The sequence below is a fragment of the Tympanuchus pallidicinctus genome, unplaced genomic scaffold, assembly GCF_026119805.1.
Source record: "Tympanuchus pallidicinctus isolate F22 unplaced genomic scaffold, pur_lepc_1.0 scaffold22, whole genome shotgun sequence".
Lineage (NCBI taxonomy): Eukaryota > Metazoa > Chordata > Aves > Galliformes > Phasianidae > Tympanuchus > Tympanuchus pallidicinctus.
The window spans coordinates 41,497,717-41,520,118 of NW_026294739.1; the positions used below are offsets into that span (position 1 = coordinate 41,497,717).

The 22,402-nt window shown below is 54.1% G+C and overlaps 2 protein-coding genes across 4 annotated transcripts; one reads left to right on the plus strand and one right to left on the minus strand.

Moving 5' to 3' along the window:
- The first annotated feature begins 2 nt into the window (after positions 1-2).
- COG4 (component of oligomeric golgi complex 4) lies at positions 3-14,671 on the plus strand. Of its 2 annotated transcripts, XM_052685285.1 has the most exons (19): positions 3-145; positions 408-490; positions 1,113-1,227; positions 1,817-1,991; positions 2,577-2,770; positions 3,213-3,318; positions 4,590-4,747; positions 5,297-5,355; positions 7,015-7,148; positions 7,593-7,711; positions 8,458-8,624; positions 9,202-9,367; positions 9,988-10,050; positions 10,499-10,615; positions 12,226-12,318; positions 12,581-12,664; positions 12,954-13,055; positions 13,271-13,399; positions 13,927-14,671. In XM_052685285.1, exons 1-19 carry the CDS (start codon positions 29-31, stop codon positions 14,059-14,061), a joined length of 2,316 nt encoding a protein of 771 aa, XP_052541245.1. In that variant the 5' UTR covers positions 3-28; the 3' UTR covers positions 14,062-14,671. The 2 variants fall into 2 exon arrangements, with proteins under 2 accessions (XP_052541245.1, XP_052541246.1); XM_052685286.1 differs by lacking the exon at positions 408-490 and having other exon boundaries at positions 4-145.
- Positions 14,672-14,956: 285 nt separating this feature from the next.
- FCSK (fucose kinase) lies at positions 14,957-22,356 on the minus strand. Of its 2 annotated transcripts, XM_052685242.1 has the most exons (23): positions 22,259-22,356; positions 22,030-22,184; positions 21,908-21,958; positions 21,703-21,828; positions 21,550-21,622; positions 21,057-21,154; positions 20,766-20,846; positions 20,532-20,651; positions 20,211-20,352; positions 19,893-20,020; positions 19,717-19,818; positions 19,329-19,499; positions 19,189-19,256; positions 18,652-19,019; positions 18,251-18,461; positions 18,001-18,167; positions 17,647-17,874; positions 17,335-17,478; positions 17,117-17,236; positions 16,856-17,043; positions 16,618-16,717; positions 15,866-16,089; positions 14,957-15,650 (listed from the first exon to the last, which is right to left on the minus strand). In XM_052685242.1, exons 1-23 carry the CDS (start codon positions 22,332-22,334, stop codon positions 15,534-15,536), a joined length of 3,258 nt encoding a protein of 1,085 aa, XP_052541202.1. In that variant the 5' UTR covers positions 22,335-22,356; the 3' UTR covers positions 14,957-15,533. The 2 variants fall into 2 exon arrangements, with proteins under 2 accessions (XP_052541202.1, XP_052541201.1); XM_052685241.1 differs by having other exon boundaries at positions 20,766-21,154.
- Between the last annotated feature and the right edge of the window lie 46 nt (positions 22,357-22,402).

Sequence of the window (22,402 nt, forward strand, 5' to 3'; positions counted from 1 at the left end):
GCTGCGGCCGGCTGAGCCGCGTCCCGAGATGGCGGCGGGTGGCGATGGCGGCGCGCTGGGCTGCGGGCTGTCCATGGAGCGAGTCCGCGCCCTCACCGAGCTGTCCGAGCTGGAGGCCGCTTACAGCCGGCTGTGCGAGGAGGAGGTGCGGGCCGGGCCGTGTGAAGCGCTGAGATGGCGCCTCAGCACTGCCGGCTGACAGCGTCCGTCAGTTGGGAGCGGGTCTGGGCTCGTGTGTGGGGAAGGCAGAGCCGCAGAGGGGAGTCGGGTGAGCTCAGCTTAAGGCTGGCAGGTCTGTCTCCGGGAAGCGTCACTCAGCCATCGCAGCATGTTAACACGAGAGCGTAGGGCTGATGTCAGCGTTATCCAGCCCTGAGGGCAGCCGTGCTTCTGCCGTTGTGTTTCAGAGCACCGTGCAGCAGGAGCTGGACGCCCTCCTGGAGCAGCAGGGCACCATCGAGAGCAAAATGGTGGCCCTGCAGCGTATGGGGTGAGTGGTGCCGCTGCTGTGCTGAAGGGACACATGGACGTTCTCGGGAAAACCCAACCCCTGTGGCTGCAACGATGTCCCAATGCTCCCTGAGCTCCAGTAGCTTGCAGCTGTGCCCACTGCCCGGGAGAGCTGTTCCATGCCTACCGTCCTCTGGGCAGAACCTTTCCTTGCCCACACCTCACCCTCTCATGACACAGCTCCACGCTGTTCCGTTGAGCCTTGTCGCTGTCAGAGAGCAGAGCTCAGCACTGCCTCTCTTCTCTCTGTGAGCCACTATAGGCCTTAAGGGGCTGTAGGCCATGAGAGGCTGCAGCTGCCTTGAAGCCTCTCCTCTGCTTTGGGGCAGAACAGTCCTAGAGCCCTCAGCAACTCCTCACACACCATGCTCTCCAGACCCTTCTCCATCTCATAGCCTTCCTTTGGATGCTCTTTAATAGCTTTTTGTCCTCCTTACATCATGTTGCCCAAACTACACAGAGTGCTTGAGATGTGGCAGCACCAACACAGAGCAGAGCTTCTGTCAGTTCATTGTGGGAAATTAATGTGGGACAGTTCCTTCCATAATCACAACACCTTTTTTTTCTTGTGTTCACTCTACGTGTATTTTTTTTTCATCCAGCCCCAACCTGCAGCTCATTGAGGGGGATGCCCAGCAGCTGGCAGGAATGATCACCTTCACATGTAACCTGGCTGAGAATGTCAGCAGCAAAGTCCGGCAGCTGGATCTGGCCAAGGTGCTTGCATCACTCTTCTTTATTTTAGAGCTACCTAGTTTTGCTAGCTTATAGGATCTTGCTGAGTTCCTGAGTATTGCAGGTTGCAAGAGTAATGTTAGGATTTCCCATATCGCAGCTGCTTCTTCAGCATATTTTTACAGATTGTGGTGAATAAGTCGAGTTTAGCCTCAACTACTTAGCACAACGTTGTTAGCTCTTGCAGTGCTGAGGACAGAGGAGGTGGTTGTTGTCAGCTGAGATTGGGCAGGAATCCAGGCTGTCTTTCTGTAGAGATGAGCTCGGAGGCTTCAGATCCCAGCAGCCTGCACAGTTGTGACAGTGCCTCTTGTCTTTGCCTGTTAAGGTGGAGTATGCTCTGTGAACTCAATCTGAGCTTGTGTAGGCAAATGCTTCTCTTCTATCACATTCACTGGACCTACAACCCTTTTGGGGTTTCTGCTTATGTAGCTGCTCATTGTGTAGAGGAGCATCGCTTTGGTCTGTTTCTTCAGTCTTTTTCCTCCAGGTGCTGTCTTCTGTCTTTTCCTGATTCTCTTTCCCTTGTCCAGCCTGCAGCAGCAAGCCTTACCGGTTGACTTTCTTGCAGAATCGACTCTATCAGGCCATTCAGAGAGCTGACGACATACTAGACCTAAAGTTCTGCATGGATGGAGTTCAAACAGCCCTGCGAAATGAAGATTATGAACAAGCAGCAGCTCATATTCATCGCTATCTGTCTCTGGACAAATCAGTGATTGAGCTCAGCCGTCAAGGCAAGGAAGGTAAGGAGTGTTCATGAGAAGAAGCTGATAAGGCACCTTTCAGTTAGATAACTAGAGGCTAAGTGATTCTTTAGGACAGATAGTCCCAGCCCAGTGGACAAAGCAGAACACTGAATGTTTGCCAAAAGTCTTAGAATGTGATACAGAAACAGACATCAAAGTCTTTGAAGCGTAGTCATGTTTGAATTATCATTAATTGAAGAAGCGTTCCTGGCACGAGGTTTTAATAGCTGCCTGGGGAAAGGACAAAACGTACAGGGTAAAAGAAGTGAGGGAGAAGACTGTCAGGGGAACACTTGCAGTACTGCAGTGTGATACTAGGAGAAACAACTGGATGCAAATGAACAAATTGCCCAATCCCTAACATAAATTTCCAGTTGATTTGTTCACAACAGGAGTCCTGTTAGTTGGGTGTACTTCAGACTTACCTTTCTTTGCTGTGACCCACAGAGGGATGCTGGTATACCTTCTGCCTTCTCACCTTTGAGCTGCACAACCTTAGTCTCTCTATCAGGAGAATAAATAGTCCTTTGTGAGGTGAGAATAGTGCGATGTTACTTCATTTCTTCTCTTGCCTTTCAACAGGGGGCATAATTGATGCCAACCTGAAGCTCCTGCAGGAATCAGAGCAGCGCCTGAAGACAATTGTCACAGAGAAATTCGACACAGCTATGAAGCAGGGAGACCTGCCCCAGGTGGAACGATTCTTCAAGATCTTTCCCCTGCTAGGCTTACATGAAGAGGGGCTGAGCAAGTTCTCAGAGTACCTCTGCAAGCAGGTAACACGTTCTGTGAAATATACAGTGCTGGGGGAAAGCAAAATCCAGTCTTTAGGGTCTTGTCCCTGGCGTGTTAGTTTTTGAAATTAGTATTGGCCCTCAGTTCAGCTCTTCCCCTACCTTTTGCACCAAGGCACCAATCTTGGTGTTTGAATACATAGCCCGCTAGCTGTCTTGTTTCTCCTTTTGTGTCTTCTTTGTATTTGCTGAAAGCTCATAAAGCAGAGCCTGGAAAGAGAAGATCAAGTTTCTGCCTCTCCTTGAACCTTGAGTTTTCCACCAGAGAAGAAAACAATCTGGGGAAACAGCAGCAACAGTAACTCTTGCAATGGGAATGATAGCAACAGAAATACTGCACTGCACTCGATAGTGCAGGGAACAAGGGCCCAGGCTATGGGATGAGCAATATCTTTGAGTGATGACTGAACCTGGTGTCGTGCAGGTGGCCAAGAAAGCAGAGGAGAACCTGCAGCTGGTGATGGGGACAGACATGAGTGACCGTCGAGCTGCTGTCATCTTTGCAGATACCTTGACACTCCTCTTTGAAGGTAGTCTTCTCCCTTTTCTCTTTGCCAGTGGATTGAAAATAGTTTATGATGAGATAGTTCATCGATCTAAATGTTTTTTAATTCCAGCTCCATGCCATTAAATGCGCTTTGAGCTATGGGACCATCGTGCTAGAGGGATGCAGGCAGAGATAGCAGACTTGTTTTCCAGCCAGGAGAGAGCGTTAGAATAAGCAAGCTTTCCTCTGTACAGCTTGTGCAGGCATAGTGGAATTGCAAAGGATTTTTTTTGCTACCTCCAGGAATCAGTTTCTTTCTGTTCTCTGCATCCTCAAAACAAATGGGTGTTCCCTAAAGGATTTTTCAGGCACACAGCTCTCCAGACAAACAAATCAGATCCCTTAAAGTTGAGCATCTCTCGATGCCTCCAGGCCTGGCTCTTCAAGGAGGACCGTGGCAGCTTGAAGGGAGAGAAAGGAACATGAATGCTCTGTGGGGATGTTGCCAAAGACAGTAATTGAGATCCTATGATGATTAACCCGCCTTCTCTATTCTATCTGCTCTAATTCCAGGCTGCAGCGCTGCCAAGTTGCTCTCAGCCTGGCACCCGTGCTGCTACTGAAGGCCCTTAGAGCTACTGGGGCTTTCTTGGCAGTAGTGATAGGAGAGGGGGAGTGTTGCTATCTCTCGGAGCAGAGAGCATGTGAGAAGAAAGCAGTCTTAGAGAGATCCCTTCTTGGTGATGAGCTTTTTCTCCAAAGAGCTCCTGCCTTCACTGACGTTTGCCCTCTTGCTCCACCTGACAAAAAAAGAGCAGAGCTTTCTGTAGGCTCATTTTCCTAGCATTATTCTTCTCCCATAGCCTGGTGCTGAAAGCTAGGATTGTGTTTGGATGATCCCTCTGGGATTAGCCTGCATGGCTTCCTTCTGTGAAAGCTTCATTCTTTTGATTTTTGCATCTTTGTATCTTGCTGGTTGGAGGGCAGCTGACCCATGGCAGGAGCTCTTTAGGAGGAGAGATGGCTTTCAACCCCCAGCAAACTTAGGTCATAGCCCTGCAATAAACAGGAGAGAAACCAGAAGGCGTTGCATGCAGAGAGAAGGTGCTGTGATTAGGGGGTGGTGATGACAGGCCTCCAGTAAGTCACTAGAGAGCAGCTGAATGGTCTGGCCTGTTTATCTGGTGGGTGAGTGATCCCCTGTCTGAGGACCTGAACAGCTCTGCTTTGGGTCTAGGCTGGATGAGAGCTCCTTGTGGCTCTCTTGCTCCTGAGAGAACAAAATCCATCTTGTTGCTTCCTCTCTGCCTGCAGGGATTGCTCGTGTTGTGGAGACCCACCAGCCCATCGTGGAAACCTACTATGGGCCAGGGAGGCTGTACACCCTCATCAAGCACCTGCAAGGAGAGTGCGATCAGCAGGTGGAGAAAGTGGTGGAGAAGTTTGTCAAAGAGAGGGACTATCACAGACAGGTCAGTGGGTGTGATTCTGCCTGGCATAGCCAGACATAGCCTCCATCCAGCTCTGCAGGGGTACAAGTGCTGCAGTGGTGGCAAAGTTTGACCTTGTCTGTTGAGAGAAACACTGCTTTGCTCCATACTTGCAACTGATGGCTGAAGCAGTCCAGCTTGCAGCTGTCCTTTTTGTTGCAGAGGATTCATTGTGAGCGTGATAAATGGACCCTGAACACAAAGGACTTTTCTCTGCACGTCTGCAGGGTGCTTTCAGTACACCCTCCCCACTGTCTTATTTCTGCTCCTGTCTGTTTGATGGAGCTCTGCTGTGATCATCTCATGGTTATGCACCCTGGTGCCTCTATTGGAGTTCCCATCCCACAGCCCTTCCTGGCAAGCTGAGCTCTGTCTCAGAGGAAGAAGTGAATTGGTTCAATTCCCAGGGCGCTTCCTGCAGTGCAGTCATGTTGCCCTCCTTGGGCAGGCAACTCCTTAGGCTGTAGCATGAGAAGGAACTCCCAAGTTGGCAGCAGAAGTGTTGATGACGTTGCATTTTTGTGATTGCAGTTCCAGCAGGTTCAGAACAGCATGATGAGAAGTTCTTCTGCAGAGAAGATTGAACCGAGGTACAAACAAAACTTCTTTTTACTCTGATCTTCCGGTCTTGATCTGTCATTAATGCTACTTAGCATTTAGATAGCTCTTCCAGAGCCTCTTCCAGAGGCTTTGCACCTACTAAAGCCTAGCATCCAATTGTTAGGTACCCTTCACTGCCCTTAAAAGACAGCTTCTGTGGTGGTGCTTTACTTTGCTTTCTCTTTATTCTAAATCTTGGCCTTGCGTGTTGCTGAAGGTCTGGGAGTACCACTGCTCATGAAGGACAGAGGCTTTATTTGGCTCTCCTCACTGCTTTTTAATGGTGAGAGTGCAGTCCTTGGATCCCATGAAACAGAGCAGTTCCCTGGGTGGATAATTTGTGTCAGATTCCAGAATAAATCCTCGGATCTTATTAATTCTGTACTGCTGCTGCAGTGACTGTAACAGTAGTGTCTTGCTAATAAACTGAAGTGCTCTCAATCTCTGCCCTTTTCTGTCTTGAATGCTTGCATAGCTCTTAAATAAGGCCATTTGAAAGTGCCATCTGGCATTGCATGATTTCTAACCATGCCTTGAAAGAAAAGCAATGTTTGTAGAACACGATACGTCTGTGAGCCTGCATGACCACTCATTTCAGTGACTATTTAGTGATCTGCTCACTGTTTGAGTAAATGTGGATGCATCCCCTTTCTGAGCTTTTGTTTTCCATCCATAAAATAAGCATAATGGTTTCTTGTCCCACTTTTGTTCGCTGGGAGGCTGTGAGCAGTATGTGCAAAGTGCTTTCGTGCACGTTAATAAAAAAGCTGCTGATGTGACAGTATTTTTTTCATAGCTCTCTCACATCTGAACACTACGTTCTGCACTGTCGTGTGCTTCTTTGATTTCAAGTTTCCTGGGCTATTCAGCCTGAACAGATCTTTCAGCATTTTCAGAAGAACAAGTGACTCTGGAGATGACGGGGACCAGGCATTTCTAACAGCAGGGCTCACAGAATGATGGCAAAACCGAGGCAGGAAGGGACTGATGAAAGTCTCAGGTCTGTCCTCCCACTCAAAACAGGGCTGATTTTGAAGTGGTATCAGGCTGTTCAGAGCCTTGTGATGATTTTAATGTGGTTGCTCTCACGTCCATGAGGGAAACAAAGAACGTTCTCTAATGATTTTCTCAGGACATTTCGATTGTCACATGAGATGGCAGCATGCAGCCTGCTTTAAAGTGCTTTAGCAGATGTGAACCTAGTGCCTACATGAGGCTGGGCACAGAGCAGGGAAGTGCTGCTGCTGCTAGGGCAGACTCAGCCTGGAAACCTGCTGTAAGGACAGCTGCTGTTGGCCTGCTTTGCAGCAGGGCGACTGACAAGATGAGCTGCTGAGCCATTCCATCTTGGCAGCGCTTGTCTGCTTCCCAGCATAACCTGTCTCCATTTAATTCAGCTGAGGTAGAGAGTTGTCAGGGCAAGAAGCAACCCTCCATGCAAACAAGCTCCCCAGATGTGTTTCAAAGCAGGGTTGGTGTTATTTGCACGTACCAGTTATTCTGCTGAGCTCTGCCACTCGATAGCACACATGGAAATGGGCAGTATTGATCTTGTAGTAAAACAGCAGAGAACTCGCTGCTTAACTGAGCTAAACGAGTGCCCTCCTTTTGTACACCTGCAGCCCTGACTCTTGTTATGTCCCTCGCAGGGAACTTGACCCGATTTTAACAGAGGTCACCCTGATGAATGCCCGCAGTGAGCTCTACTTGAGGTTCATCAAGAGACGGATAGTAGCTGATTTTGAGGTGGGAGACTCCATGGCCTCTGAGGAAGTAAAGCAAGGTAATATCTTGAATAGCAATGTTTGCAGGCTGTCTGTTCCTCACAGCTGTCCAGAGTGGGGATGTGTCCAAGTTAGTATCAGAGCACTGACACCAGCTCAGCAAAAGTACTTTGAAAGCACTCCGTAGAAGATGAACCAACTTTTGGAATGCCTGCAGAGCATAATAAATGAGGTTTCCAAAGAAAGGGAGAGCCCTTTGGGCACTGAAGAACTATGGCAGACTCCACAGAGAGAATGGGCCTAGGGTTTTGGTATGCACAGAGCTCTGGAAGTCATATATGTCACCTGCAAAAGTCAGCTAGGCTCTCTTGGCTCCACAGTTGAGGCCTGTTATTTATTCCAGGTTGAGCTTTGCAGGTGTGTGCCTCCTGGGCAGGCAGCAAGGGGATTAGGTGGAACTGTCTTCTGTCTCTTGGCTGATAGTTCTCTTTTGTGTTCTGTAGAACACCAAAAATACCTGGACAAACTCCTCAACAACTGTCTGCTGAGCTGCACCATGCAAGAACTCATTGGCTACTACATCACCATGGAGCAATATTTCATGAGGGAGACTGTCAACAAGGTAGAGCGCAGACTGCTGCTTGCCATAGCTGTGCCACTGGCTGAGATTTACATGCATGCTCCACAATCTTCTGCTGAACACTCCTAGAGAGGGAGATTTGTACACAGGAGGACTGCAGAGGTTGGGAATGCCTCTTGTTTCCCTTGGCCTTGAAAAGCTCCAAACATACCCCTGTGTATGGGAAGTGCCTGCTTCTGTGCTTTGGCAGGGCTGGCAGCCAGTCCCACCTTCTGGGCGCTCTCTCCTTGGCCAAATGTAGCTGCTGACTCTGGTCCATTAGCCTCACACTGCTCTCCTCCCTCCCTCTGCTTACACAGCTGTAGTGGCTGTGGAGCCAAAGCTGTATCAGGAGGTTATGAAGCAACTGCTCCAAGCATAGCTTGCAAGATAGGTTTGTGTTGAAGGTCGTGCTGGCAATGCAAAGCACATTGTTTCTGTCAGCCACTTCTATGAGCCTGCAGCCCCATGTTTCCCATAGCTGATGCTTAGTTACTGGCTTTGAAGAGCAACTTCTGTTCCACAGAGGAACTTTTCGGATGTGGTGTGGAGGTGAGGGGCTTGAGTGGTCAGATCTTCCAAGTCTGCAGGCTACTGAAAACTAGGGTGAGTGATGCCAGCCCACAGATGGCTCAGTTCAGCTCAGGGTGAAAAGAGAAAGCTGGCAGCATTCCACGGTTTGGTCTCACAGCGCTGCTCTGGGAGGACACAGCTGAGCTCGGGGCACTGAGACAGGCTGTTCTTCGCAGGCTGTTGCCATGGACAGCTATGAGAAGGGCCAGCTCACCTCCAGCATGGTGGATGATGTGTTTTATATAGTGAAGAAGTGCATTGGGCGTGCTCTATCCAGTTCCAACATAGACTGTCTCTGTGCCATGATCAACCACTCCACCACCGAGCTGGAGTCTGACTTCAGGTAATGAAAATACACCAGATTCATCATACCTTACTTTCCCCTCACGTTCTGCAAACAGTGTTTGCTGGCAGATGGTCTTCCTTGTGTTCTAACCTTTGATCCTTTGTCATCTCTGTGGAGATGTAGTAGGAGGCAGCATCAGGCATACTTTTCTCACAGTAGCAGCTGCAGGATGATCATAAAAGAGAAACAGGAATCTCGTGGCCCAAAATCCCCGTGAGCACTGTCCCCACGTGGTAGTGCTGGGATGCACAGTTGCTCTCTGGGTTGCCCACAAGCCTGCTTAGTTCCGTTGTGACTTGAACAACTTCAGGGTGGTGCTGCAGAAATTGACCTACTGCTGTTTCTCTTCCCAGCGTGGGAGTGGAGAGCTGTGGCTGAAGACAGCAGATAACTGCAGAAAGGATTTTATTTTTATGTCAGCCTTTCATCTTATGTTCTGGCAGGGGATACCTGCAGCCCTGCATTGTCCCTGTGAAATTCTACTTTTTCAGGCCCAAGTGCTGTCCCTTGACACAGTGCACAGCGCTGTTGTTTTCTTGCAGCATTTGCTGAGTATGTTCTGCTTGCCCCATAGGGAGGTTCTGTGCAACAAGCTGAAGCAGGGCTTTCCAGCAACGACCTTCCAGGACTTTCAGAGAGGCGTCACCAGTGCTGTGAACATCATGCACAGCAGTCTGCAGCAGGGCAAGTTTGATACAAAGGGCATCGAAAGCACCGATGAGGCCAAGCAGTCCTTTCTGGTGAGTTTGTGGCTGTCCTGGTGTCGGAGTTGGGGTAAGGACAAAAACAGTGGGGAACTCTCAGGAATGGGACCGGTGCAACCAGCTCTGCCTGGACCTGCTTTCTCCTTTCAGCCAGCTCTACAAAGACAGCAGGAGAGACTGAATGCTTTCATTTCATTAAACTCTTGGTTACAGGTATCTTGATGCAAAGTGCTTCAAATGTCAGTTCTCGTACCAGAACTCCTCCTTCACCTGTCAGCTTGCCTCATATCCCTGTCTGCACAAATCTCAGATAGTTCTGACAGTTTGGCTTCAGCAGGTAGAGAACAGTCTGTTCAGTGAAGAACAGACATTCATCTGGCAGGAGGGTGCTGATTTTTCCTACGTATGCATGCCTTCCCTGTTTGTCTGGATGTACTGTGTATAAGCCATCACCTTCAGCTGCTCACGGATGGTTGTTCTTTGTGAAGTCACATAAAGAAACTGGGGGTACATGCATTCTTCCGTCACATTTGAGGCTTTGCTGCAACATCATGGACAGAACAAGGAGAAAGAATTGGACTAATGTGACTCGAACTTTCTACCAACAGTGGGAAATTCCAATGAATTCCACTTGCTTTTTTTTTTTTTTTCCCCAGGTGACCTTAAACAACGTGGAAGTCTGCAGTGAAAACATCATGACCCTGAAGAAGACTTTAGAGGTTTGCTCTACATTGTTTACTGTATTTTTTTTCCCCATAATCAAACGTGTAATATCCTCCCTTGCAGGGTCAAATAAGTCACCTGGACATTGCTTTGCCCAAATTCCTGACATCTGCCCTCCAACTTTAGGAAAACAATTTAGAGCTGTCAGAGCTCAGTAGCATCAGTGGTGTCCCTTGGTCTAACTGGAAATACCAGGTCCTTCAGGTTGACCAGTAAAATAAAACCATTTGATTGTGGTTCCCTGGTGCGGGGTGATATTGCCTCTGGCTTCCTTTCTTGCTGTTCTCTCCCCTGCTGGAGTCAGCAGCTTCAGCAAGGGCAAGAGTTTGGTGTCTGTCTTTGCCTGCAAGCATGCTGGTGGGCAGCCAGAGCTTGACAGTGCACAGGGATGGAGGCAGCCTGGGTTATTAATTTGCAGCATGCTTGTGGATCTCTTTCGTGCAGAGCGACTGCGCCAAACTGCTTAGCCAAGGCTTTGGGGGTGAACAAGCACAAGCCAAGATTGATAGCTGCCTCTCTGACATGGCTGACGTCTCCAACAAGTTCCGTGACCTCCTGCAGGTGAGCACTGTGTTACTGCTGGCCCCCAGCACTGGGGGAATCATTTCAGCCCAAGGCCTGGGCCTTGTCCAGCTCTAGGGGTGCTGGATAAAGAGTATTGGGAGGAACCAAGCAATCAGTTTTGAAGCATGCAAACAGCTCCAACCCATTTGCACAGCTGCGCCAATTGGGAGCTGTATAAAAAACACTGGAAGCAGCTGCAGAGCCAGAAGGAATGTCACTCCTTTTGCCTTCACTCAGCACAAAGTAGTTGGTCCAGAATTTTCAGGAAAAAGAATATTAATAGCATTTCCCTCCTCCATTCTCCCTCGTGGCTCAGCATGTCATCACATTAGCCAGAGCCCCACCAACTAGTGCTGAAGAAGGAGATTTGGTCGAGAGGCAGCTGCTCTTCTCCCAGGTTTCTCCTCCTTTCCATCCCCAGCACGGGCAGAAGGCTCTCTGGCTAAAGCCAGTGTCCCTGAGTCATGCTGGGGCCTACTGCTCCAAAGTTTCACAGTGGCTGCTGACAGGGAGGGGAGCAAGAAAGCCTGACCCCTCCACAATAAAGAAGCCAAGCAAAAGAGGATATTTTTAACCAGGTTTGCCACTGACTTTGTACTTCACAACAGGGCCAGATCGTTTCTTGTTTGGCTTTGTAGTTCGCTGTGGGCAGATGCCTTCAAATCAGTAGTGCAAGCAAATTCTCATGAGGCTTGTGGTCAGCACTGAAACCAAGCAGCTCATGAATAAAGAGTAAAACTCTCCAGTTTAGTGGTAGTGCAGCATTAAAACTGGCTGCAGAACAACCAAGAGGCTGAGCAGCAAGCTTCTGCGCTGAGTCACACGCATTGAATTTGCCTTGGAAAAGGGCAATTGCCAGCAGGGCCTGCTCATAAATGGCAATTTTAGTTAAAAACCTTAATCAAATGCCAGGTAGGATTGGTACCCAAGTAGTTTCATGCTGGGTGAGCTTTCTTGACATCTTGCTGAGCCCAATGGGGGTGTCTGGCAGGAGGGGGCTTTCGGAGGACTCTCGCATCAGAGCGGACAGAACAGCCTTTGCTGACAGCCTGCTGCTCAGGGGAGATGGCATATGCTGGGGCTATGATTAATTCAGGGAACTAGCTGTGGTTACAGCTTTTATCCTCCTTTTAGCTTCTCCTACTGAGCTAAGCTGTGCTGTGCTGTAGGTGGGAGGCAGCAGTTGAGTCCGACTGCAGCGTCCTCCAGGCTGGAACTGCGTGGAGAGCTGGTGTTTGCCTCCTCCCCTGCCCTGGTGGGATGGGAACTGAACAGCTCTCCCCTCAGGACACTTCTGTAGCAGTGTGGGCAGGGCTGAGGCAGCACAAGCTTTCAGAGCAGGCTGCGTGTCAGCACAGTGCCAGCTTCTGGGCCGTTGTCCTTCCCTTTCTTATCACTGTGGTGTCCGTGTAACCATTTGGCACCAGAAGGGCCTGGGTCCAGCTCTAGGATTTCTTGGTTTAGTTTCACTATGGAAGGCTGTGGGTCAGTTTCTCCACCTCGCAGGAGGATGAAAGCAGCAACAAAGCAGCTGTGCTGTAGAGGTTATGTATTGTTGGACTTAACCGTGCTCAACTGCCCTCCTGTCCCCTTCTTGTCCCCCTCAGGAAGGTGTCAATGACCTGAACAACACAGCCATCAAACCCCAGGTGAAGCCATGGATCAACCTATTCCTCTCCATCTCCCACAGCATTGAGGAGGTAAGGCTCATGGTTGTCTGCTTCTAGCTGTACTTGTATGCTCTCATTCCTCTCAGTTCTCTGCTGCTTTCTCATCACAGAGAACATCACACTGAAATAGCCAAAAGATGATCAGCGTCCCAGCCTGGAAAAGAGTATTTAGCTTGAGAGGAATTTGAGGAAACAAAAGGAATGTAGTTTGCTCTGGAAGGGACATTCCTCCCTCTCTTCCTTCTTTACAGCTTGCCATGTGAACTACCTTTTTTTCCTTTTTCAATGTCAGGAAGAATTCAGTGACTATGAAGCTAATGATCCCTGGGTCCAGCAGTTCATTGTCCACCTGGAACAGCAGATGACAGAGTTCAAGGTGAGAGGAAGGGAAGGGATGTGGCAGCCTGCCAGGCTTCAGCCAGACCTAACAGGCACCTTCCAACCGTTGCCCGCTCAGTGGAACAGAGGACAGATTGCTTGCAGGGCTCTTAGAGACTTCTATGGCATTCAGAGGCTGTTTGTAGGCCCTGCATCATTGGGTTGTTTTTGCTGGTGATGTCCACTCACTGAGAGTGTAAATAAGAGTGGTTTTTATGGGAAAGCTCTCTTAGGCTGGGGTTACATGGTCTGCTGCTGCTGAGAGTGACACAGCTTTCTGCTTCTAGGCTGGACTGTCACCAGCAATTTATGATAACCTTACTGGCCTCACGACCAGCCTCATAGCCACGGAACTGGAGAAAGTGCTCCTCAAATCCAGCTTTAACAGGGTGAGTGAAACACTGCTCCCTTCTTCATAGCATAATTGGCTGTGGCTACTCCATAAAATCCTTGTTATCCTCCAAGGAATGAGGCAGAGCAGAGGAAGATGCTACCTTCAAGAGAGCTCTGCTGCTGCCACCGACCAGCTCAGGGAGATCTTGCATTTGTGCACGCAGGAGTAAAGCATATTGGGAAGTTAACAGTGCTTCCTTGGTCCTTGCAGCTTGGTGGTCTGCAGTTTGACAAGGAGCTGAGGTCTCTCATAGCCTACCTCACCACAGTCACCACCTGGACCATCCGCGACAAGTTTGCACGTCTTTCCCAAATAGCCACCATCCTCAATCTGGAAAGGGTAAGCTGCACGTGCTTTTGGAGTTACTGGGCTCAGCCAGGTGTTATCACAGATGTGGAGCAGAGAGAAACTGGAAAACCTGCCCGTAATGCTCTAACGTGATGGAAAACACAGCAATGACAGCAGGGTAGCAGAGTCCCAGGGTGCAACAAGTAAGGATATGCCAAGGTACAGAAGTGCACTGGATACAGAATCAAAGGAAAAATGCTGCTTACCTTTAGAGAGCCTCAGCTAGGTAGTGAGATACCTTTGCCAACCCTTAAATAAGATCTGGGAGAGGGTGGATCCTGACTCCACCCCCTTTCAGTCACTCAGGTATATTGCTTGCACCTGAGCTTCCCTGGGTTGGCCCTGCCTTCCTACCAGGTGCTCCATCACTGGTTCAAACTGTCACTTAGCATTTCTGTTACACTGCCCCATACCTGCCAGGTTTTTCTGAGCAGGAAATCCTGCCTGTCCCCGACACATCTGTCACCACAGCCAAAGTTTGAGCTCACCCTGAAGGCAGCTGGTGCTGTTTCCTGCAGGTGACAGAGATCCTGGATTACTGGGGCCCCAACTCGGGCCCGCTCACCTGGCGCCTCACTCCTGCAGAGGTCCGGCGGGTGTTGGCTCTCCGAAAGGATTTCCGTGATGAGGACATCAAGAGGCTGCGCCTGTAGTTCTCTGCACACGAGCACCCTGAAGGAGGTAACAGCAGGAACTCTGCAGCCCTGGTGCTGGCCTAAATCCCCCTGGGGCTATAGCTGGCTGTTGGATCTTGTGAGTTTGGGGTGATGGCCTTCCAGGGCGGGGGAAGAAGAGCCTCTGTCCTTCTGAGGGACCAGAAATAAGGCAGCAGAGGACTCTCACACTGAGAGCAGTGTGACACATGCTAGGTGAATGGACAGGGATGTGCTAGTGCATTGCTCCTTTCATTCTGCTTCCCTGCGTGAGACCACAGAAGATCCAGGAAATTCAGGGTTGCTGTGGAATGTTTTCATTACGGATCTGTACAGATTGCTCTGCCTGTGCCCCCGTGGTGGCGTTTGCCCTGCTTTCTGCAGGGAGGCTGCAGCCACATTCCTTCTGTTCTGCTCGTTTGTGGGTCAGCTCTCTCCCTGGTGGTGGTGGGGACTGTGCAGTAGCAGAAGCCAGCCTGCTGCGAGGCAGGAATGGTGGTGGGGGCAGGGTGCTTGGAAAATCACCAGCAGGCCTCTCGAGGAAGGAGGGTCACGGCCCTGCTGGCTCTGTACAGATACACTATAAATAAACTGCGCCTGGCTGAGCAGCGACCTTGGGCTGCGTGTGCGCGCCTGGAGGGAGCTGGAGCAATGGGAGATGAGCTGTTCACTGTGTCATCATCTCTTCTGTACTGCGCCACGGCAGCAAGATGCTCTTCTTGCTGGCAGCAGCACAGCATAAACACCCACGTGCCAGTACCTGGTGCCAACTCGAGGCTTGGATGCATCCAGCGGTAGCACTGTGACACTGGGAAACCACAGAGCTCTGTGTGTCCTGCCTTACCTCCCCTGGGAGGCTCACAGGGAAGGAGAAGTGGGGCAGAGAACGAAGGCATGCTGGGAACAAGCTCTTTTATTCAAAGAGCCCGCAGGGACTGGTAACTCGCTGCAGAAATAACCTCTCAGCACAGGAGGGGGAGGTGATTCCACATCCAGGGATGGAGCATTGCACGCTGAAGGGCAGCACGGGCCACTGCTATTGGAAGAGGAGGAAGGCTTAGCAGCATCACAAATGCTGTTCTTTTCCCTTCAGAGGACCATGAGAACACAGCTCTGCCTGGAGGCCAGCTGTGACCCTAGCAGCCTGTCCTTCCAGTACATCCTTGGGCCTGCCCAGCTCCAGTCTGTGTGGGTTTTGGGCCCAGCAACAGCACATAACGGCCACATCAAAACATAAGGCACCTGCTGGAGCCAGCTGCCAGGCTCCATGAGTGGCATCCCCAGCTCTGCTGGGACCTGGCTGTGTTCTGCAGCACTGGACTGAGTGTGTCACAGGGCTGAGGCACCCAGCAAGGAGAATCCATGAGCAGCCCTGGCTGCAGCAGCAGGGAGCTGAGACATGGGGATCTTCCTGATTAGGGTGGCAGCCATCTCCTCTGTCCCAGATGTCCCCCAGCAATGGCTGAAGGCTTTCACATGGCCGTGTCCTCTCCAGGGTGAGCGCTGCTGTTAGGATCACATCCCACCACTTCCATGGAGAAACCTCCTGTGTCCACTTCAATGCTGTGAATGCTGAAGTTGCCCAGGCCCTGTAAAAAAAGAGTTAATGGGGCAGTAGTCAGCAAGGGACTCTCTCTCTCTCTCTCTCTCACACACACACACACACACTAAACAGGCTTGTCCTACTTGTGGCTGGGGGGGAGGGATGCTTCTAGTCATGAAGCAGGCTTCTGCAAACCACCTGCAATGCTGGGCTTTGCGAGCAGCTTTTGGCCAATGTAACAGCTGGAGGCACAGATCTCACCTCTGTTTTTGCTAGAATTTGGTGCAAAGCCTCTTTTTGCTGAGGGACTTTGGTTAAGACGTAAAGGAAGCCACCTCCACCAGCCCCAGCCAAGCACTGCCCGTAGACATAAGGCTGCAGAGCATCCATCATGCGCCCGACGGCCAGCGGCTCACACCCAGGGGCCATGCATTTCTTCTGCTGCCAGTAGACGTCCAGACACTTGCCAATGAGTGGCAGGTTTCCTGCAGGACAGAGGATGTGACAGAGAAGAAAAGATTTGTCTCCAGTCCTCCTAAAGGGCAGAAACCTGCTCAGCCTGAACTCACTTCTGCCTTCTCATCTACCCCAATCCTCTGCCTGCTGAGCAAGCCATCCCCGCTGTTGCTTTGCTGTTCATTTTTAATCCTCCACAGGGTGAGAATTTGCTTGCTTTCATGCTCCAGCTTCCCCTCCTCTGCATCCCAGCAGACAAAATCCAAATGAATCCACTTCATAGGCTAGCTGTGACCCCCACTCCCATTACTGATGACTCAAGAAAATCACACTCAGTGTGCCCCACAGGAACCTCTTCCAGTCCCCCCCTCCCCCTCAAGATCTTAGTTTAAGCCTCAATTTGGGGGTGTTGCCGATAAAATGCAAGTAAGCCTAAGGTTGCTCCAGCTGTTGGACCCTGCACTGCCCTAGCTTTTGTCCCCACAGACTCTCTGGGGGATATTTTGCTGCTTCAGTTGTTAGAAAGGACAGCCTGGCGCAGGGAGGGGAGCTCACACCTTGCCTCAAGGCCTGGGCACACTCCTCAGCATTATTCACCAGAGCGTCGGCATTTTGTACAATGGAGGGCAGCCTGGCATACCAGTTCCTCACCACGTCCTGCAAGAGGCCAGGTTGTTGGAGACGAGCACCTTGGCCCACAAGTGTCCCCATCACCACCCTGCTGGCTTGAGTGGCACAGCCTCTCCCCAAGGGGACGTGCACTGAGGGGGAGCAGAGCCAGAGCCCCTGTGTTACCTGGAGCAGGTTGCGAGCCAGGCGAGTCTTCCCCGTGTACACGAGCAGCAAGTGATCGCTGAGGATCCGGGCAAAGCCTTCAGGCACCAGGATCTCCTCCACCTCCACCCTGAGTGGCAGCCGGGCCTCCGACCTCCCGATCTTGATGCCAGGCACCAGCCCACCCACCTGGTCCTGCCACCCGCCACCTGCAGCGCGCAGGATCCTCAGCCGGAGCCCAGACCCCCCCGCCCCATGACAGCTGCTTTCTCCAGCTGCTACCTGTCGTGAGCCTCTGCTCCAGATGCAGCACGGCGTGGATGAGGGACTCGGTGCCAGCAACCTTCCCAGCCGCCCGGTACAGCGCTGCCATCACTGCTCCCGCTAGGATGCTGCTGGTGCCTGCAGGGAGCACAGGGTCAGGGCAGCGATGGGGATGCTGCATCCATCCAGGTGCTTGGGGAAGGACAGATATCCCAGCCCCTTCCCCGCAGACAGACCGAGGCCAGACCCGTGGGGCAGCCTGGACCAGGTGTGCACCTCAAAGCCACCCCCAAAGTTCTCCATCAGCTGATCCCTCAAGGGCTTCTGCGAAGGGAACTGCACGATCTGCGTGCATATGAAGGCAGCTTTGAGCAAGGCTCCTAGAAACAGAAAGAAAAAGCATAGCTGTGCCTGCTGCACTACCTACTCCATCACCCAGCAACGAGGATCAGAGCGGATCGCTCCAGAGGTGGCACGGATCTATCACCCACCACAAGGTCAGGACACCAAGGGCGCAAGGCCAGGCTGTGCAGCCACTGACCCCTCACCTGGTGCATGTGGCTGGCAGTAGTTCTCCAACTGCCCCAGCTCGTGGCACACCAGCTCCACCGCCGCCTCACCCCACGGCGCCCCACCGAGGCTGGCCAAGCGCAGCTCCGGCTCACCGATGCGCCGCACCCGGGCACCAATGGGTCGGCACCCATCCACCAGCACTGCCACGTCCACCACGGCCCCGCCGTGCTCATATGTGATGGGAGGAGTGTCGCTCCAGCCCCCTGCCAAGACACACCATCAGCCCTCTGGCTCATTTCTCCATAGGGGCAAGACAGCGCTCCAGCCGTCATCATCCGTCCCCTTCCATCCCACCAGCTCTGAGCCCACCTTGGGATGGAAAAGCTCACCAGAGAGGTCCAGGCGGGCTGGACATGCCACCTGCACCCAGTGCCCCAGGGGTGGCAGCTCCGCCGGGCACACAGTGACAAACTGGCACGAGGACATCACCGCCTGCCGGATGAGGATCTGCTCGGCCCCTTCGTAGTGCCGAGCTGCTCTCACCAGCAGGGCTGGACTGCAAAAAGAGGGATGCTGAGCCCGCTGCCGTGGCCCCCTGGGTCAGCATGGAAAGCAGCAGTTTGCTGCTCCATGCCTCACCTGCTCATCCACTTCTGCCGCTCGGTTGCCAGCTCCCGCACCCCGCCAGCAATGTCCCCGCTCTCCAGGTGCCCAAAAGCCAAAGCCCACTCCCTGTTGGCAGCAGGTCCGCTCCGCAAGCCCCCTTCCCCATGTGCCATGCAGCCCAGGACGTCAGCAATGCAGGCGAGTGCCCGGGCTGCAATGCCTGCGTCGTCAGCTGTAGAGGCAACTAGAAAATTACGGGAAGGCTGTGAGTGGCCTGCAGCAGCCCGCTTCTGCAAGAAGTTGGCTCCTAGGGAGAGGGACATGCGTAAACCTGCATCTGCCCTGGATGGTCTCAAGTTCTTGACAATTTCAGGGCTACTGAAGGGGACAGCAAGCACGAAAAAGCCCAGAGATGTAAGACTGGTCCAGCTTACCCTCATCCAGAGTGCTCAGCAAGGCCTCGTGGTAACCCTCATAGACAGCGCTGCGGATGAGCGGCAGGAGGCTGCCGTCCTGGCGGCCCAGCAGCATGCGGCGCACCTTGCGCTGGCCCTGCAGGAAGAAGAGGTCCCGGCGAGCACCCAGCTCAGCTGCCTTGTCCAGGCAGGGCAGCAGCTCCTGCCACGACATGCGCCAGGCTGCTCGCCAACGTGCCAGCCGGTCACCCGACGCTGCCGGGGCCAGCAGCCACAGCACATCCTCCAGCCCCAGCGCCTCGGAAGCGTGCAGCACTGGGAAGAGCCGGGCACTCAGCAGGCAGCGGTCTTTCTGCGGTGTCTCAGCATCCCAGAGGTCCCCTTTGCTGGTGGAGGGAGAGCCCATCAGCACCACCCCAAGGACCGAGGGAAGGAGGGATGCAGGAAGGGAAGGGTGGCCACCGTGGCTCTGACTGCAGACTCTGAGGCCTGGGGTGGTATGGGTACCCCAACGGAGCCAGGTCCCCTGTTCCATTCAGGCAGGTTGGTACCCACCGGATGCCCGTCCGATGAAAAAACTCCGCCCAGGGGACGTTCAAGTAGGTGGCCTCTTCAGCAGGACTCTGTGGGGACACGTGGGGGGCGGTTACACCCCAGCTTTGCAGAGCCCCGTGCCGCCTCGCTGCCCCCCACACCTGCCAGTCGTCGAGGCGGCCGGTGAGCGTGAAGACGCGGCAGGGCAGCTCACGCAGTCGGACATGGTGGCCCTGCAGCACCACATCACGCAGGGGACGGCCCTGCAGCGCCGATGAGGAGCCTACGGTTAGGCCTGTGAGGAGGCAGCCAGGACCGATCTCCAGGGGGCCCTGAAGAGGAAGCGGTGGGATCCTGAGTGGCACGGCCAGCCCCACATCAGAGCCAGGCCAGGAGACATGCTGTGGCCAGCAAAAGTCTCCAGGAAGGGACATCCCAGCACTGACAGCAGGGAAGGTGACAGCCAGCAGCGTCCCTAGCTCCATCCGAAGGGCATTAGTGTCCCAAATGTCACAGCAGTGACACCAGACTCCTTCAGGTCCCACACACCTGGAGGTGACAGTGCTGGATGACGCTGCCGGCCGCCAGCCGAACGGCTCCTTCCAGCAGGCAGTTGGTGACCGAGGAGCCATCCTCCAGGAGCAAGGGTTGCTGCCGGGGGGATGGGCACATGGAGTAACACCCCAAAAAAACATGTGAGCAAATCTGGGGCTGGAGAGACCTACGTCCACATGGGAATGGGCTGTTTTGCAGAAGCGAAGATGGCTGGTGGAGCTGGGCAAGAGTGTCAGGCTACGGATGTGGTCGCTTGCAGCCGTGGTCAAGTAGTCATAGGACGCGTCAGGAATGCAGGCTGTGGGGAGGCAGGAAAGCAGTCAGCACTGACCACAGTCTCGGGGCGAGGAGATGCTCCCAGCCTCCCCAGCACCCCTCCTTGCTTCCCTGAGAGGCAGCTGGGGACCATGACCCCACATTTCTCCCCACAGAGGGAGCTGAAAATCAGGCACAGGTCACATGCAGGTGCCCATCACAGCATCGCTCACCCACGCTCAGAGGGAAGGCATGGAGAGCTGTCCAGAGCACGGAGCGGGCTCTCCTCACGCTGGCATCACCACCACCCTTCACAAAATCCTCCTCCGTCATCCCCCCCGCCATGCTCAGCACGATGTCGAAGAAAAGGGAGAGCTGGGGACAGAAGGGACAACCTGGGTGCTGCCGGGCCACCTGGAGCAGCCACCCCAAGTCCCATTCCACTGCTGGGTGCTGCCCTCCTGCACCCAAATCTGACGGCACAGGGACAAAGAGGCGCACCCAGCACCAGCACCCACAGGATGAGGGGTCCCATCACCCTAGTGGGGTGTCACCTGGATGGGTGGTGCCCCCGAGTCCAGCCCCATGTAGGTGCAGGCATCCAAAGGAGGGATGACGTGGGTGGCTAGAAGCTGCTCGGCGGCGCTCGAGGAGAAGAAAACCACCCCACAGACCTGCGAGGGCACAGCAGGGCTGAGGCTGTGGTGTCCCATCCCCCGGTGGGGTGAGCGGTCCCAGCCACAGTGACAGAAGGGATGGAGCTGGCAGAGCTGTGGGTAGTGACATACCAGTGGGACGGTGCCGTCGGGCCCTGCGCACTGCTGGATCTGAGCTTCTGTACCTTTGTAGATGATGTCACGTACCAGGCCCTGGGAGCAAGAAGATGCCGATGAGCTCTTTGGGCTGCCCCAAGCCAAGCAGCCACAGCAGGGACAGGACCCATGCATCCACAGGACCATAGGGGCAGAGACCTCAGGGACAGCACAAGGACTGCGAGTCCAACTGACTGCAAATCCCCTGCTCATCCAAAGGGGGCTCCAGGCTGGTGTCACTGCTTGGATGTGGGAGCTGTTACCGACCTGCTCATCAACAAGGTACACCCCGTGGTTCCTCGCGTACGCCTGGCTGCCAGGCACTGCAATCACCCGGACCCCTTGGAAGCCTTCCCAGTCAATCTCTGGAGACAGGGACAGAGATCGGTGCCCTGAGCTCCACGCACTGCAGCAGCAGCACTCAGCCTGGGCCACCAGAACAGGTTGCCCAAGGAGGCTGTGGATGCCCCATGCCTGCAGGCATTCAAGGCCAGGCTGGATGTGGCTCTGGGCAGCCTGGGCTGCTGGTTGGTGACTTGAACACAGCAGGGGGTTGGAACTGGATGATCACTGCAGTCCTTTGCAACTCAGGCCATTCTGTGATTCTATGAAACTACATACACCAGGCATCCCCCTGCCTTCCCAGCTCCCAGCGGATGGCTATGAAGCCCGCTCAACAACACCCACAGCCACACCATGGGGACATGGCCAAGGCTGAACCGGCTGTGCTGCTGCCAGCCCTGCAGGACGCAGCCCTCACCTGGCACGGAGGGCACACCGAGCAGCATGTCGGTGCTGCAGACCCACACGCCCGGCGGGGAGCCCACGCAGAGCTGGGGAAGGAAGGGCCGTGAGAACGGGGCTGGCGCTCAGCCACACGCTGTCAGTGCCGGGGGTCCGGCCGCTCGCCCACCCGCCGCGTGACGGTGCCCAGCAGGCTGTCCAGGTTGCACACCGGCGCTTCGGCCGCGGCGCGGTGCCGCTCGGCGGGCAGGCAGGTGAAGGCGCGGCCGCAGTCGTCGAAGGAGAACTCGCGGCCCTGCGGGGACGGGCGGGGTGAGGCGGCGCCGGTCGCGGGGCCGGGCTCAGGTCGGGGGGCTCGGCCGCGCGGCCCGCACCGTGTGCAGGATGAGGATGCGGGCCTCCTTCAGCGCGTCGGCGCTCACCACCTGCGGGGCACGGCGCTCAGCGGGGCCGGGGGACGGCGGGCGGGGGTTGAGCCGCCGTCCCCGGCCCTCACCGTGCATCCCGCGCGGGCGCTCAGGTGCTCGGCCGCCACCAGCACGGCGTTCAGCGTGGCCCCGCCGCTCCCCACGCCCGCCCACGGATCCTCCAGCGCCAGGACAAGGACGGGCCGCCGGCCCAGGGCTCCCCGCCGCCGCCGCAGCTCCAGCTCTGCGAAGGAGAAGGGCGTCTCGAAGGCCGGCCTCGCCCGGCCCCGCTCTCCCTCGCCCGGCCCCGCCGCCTGCCTCGCTGCAGAGCCGCCACGCCGCCGCCCCGCCGGCAGGTGAGGACGATCGCGGTCCACTCGACGCCGGCCGCCATGATGGCCGTGCCGCGGGGGCTGATGGGAGTCGTAGTGCGCCGCCGCGCTGCCCGCCGGCTCGAAGAGC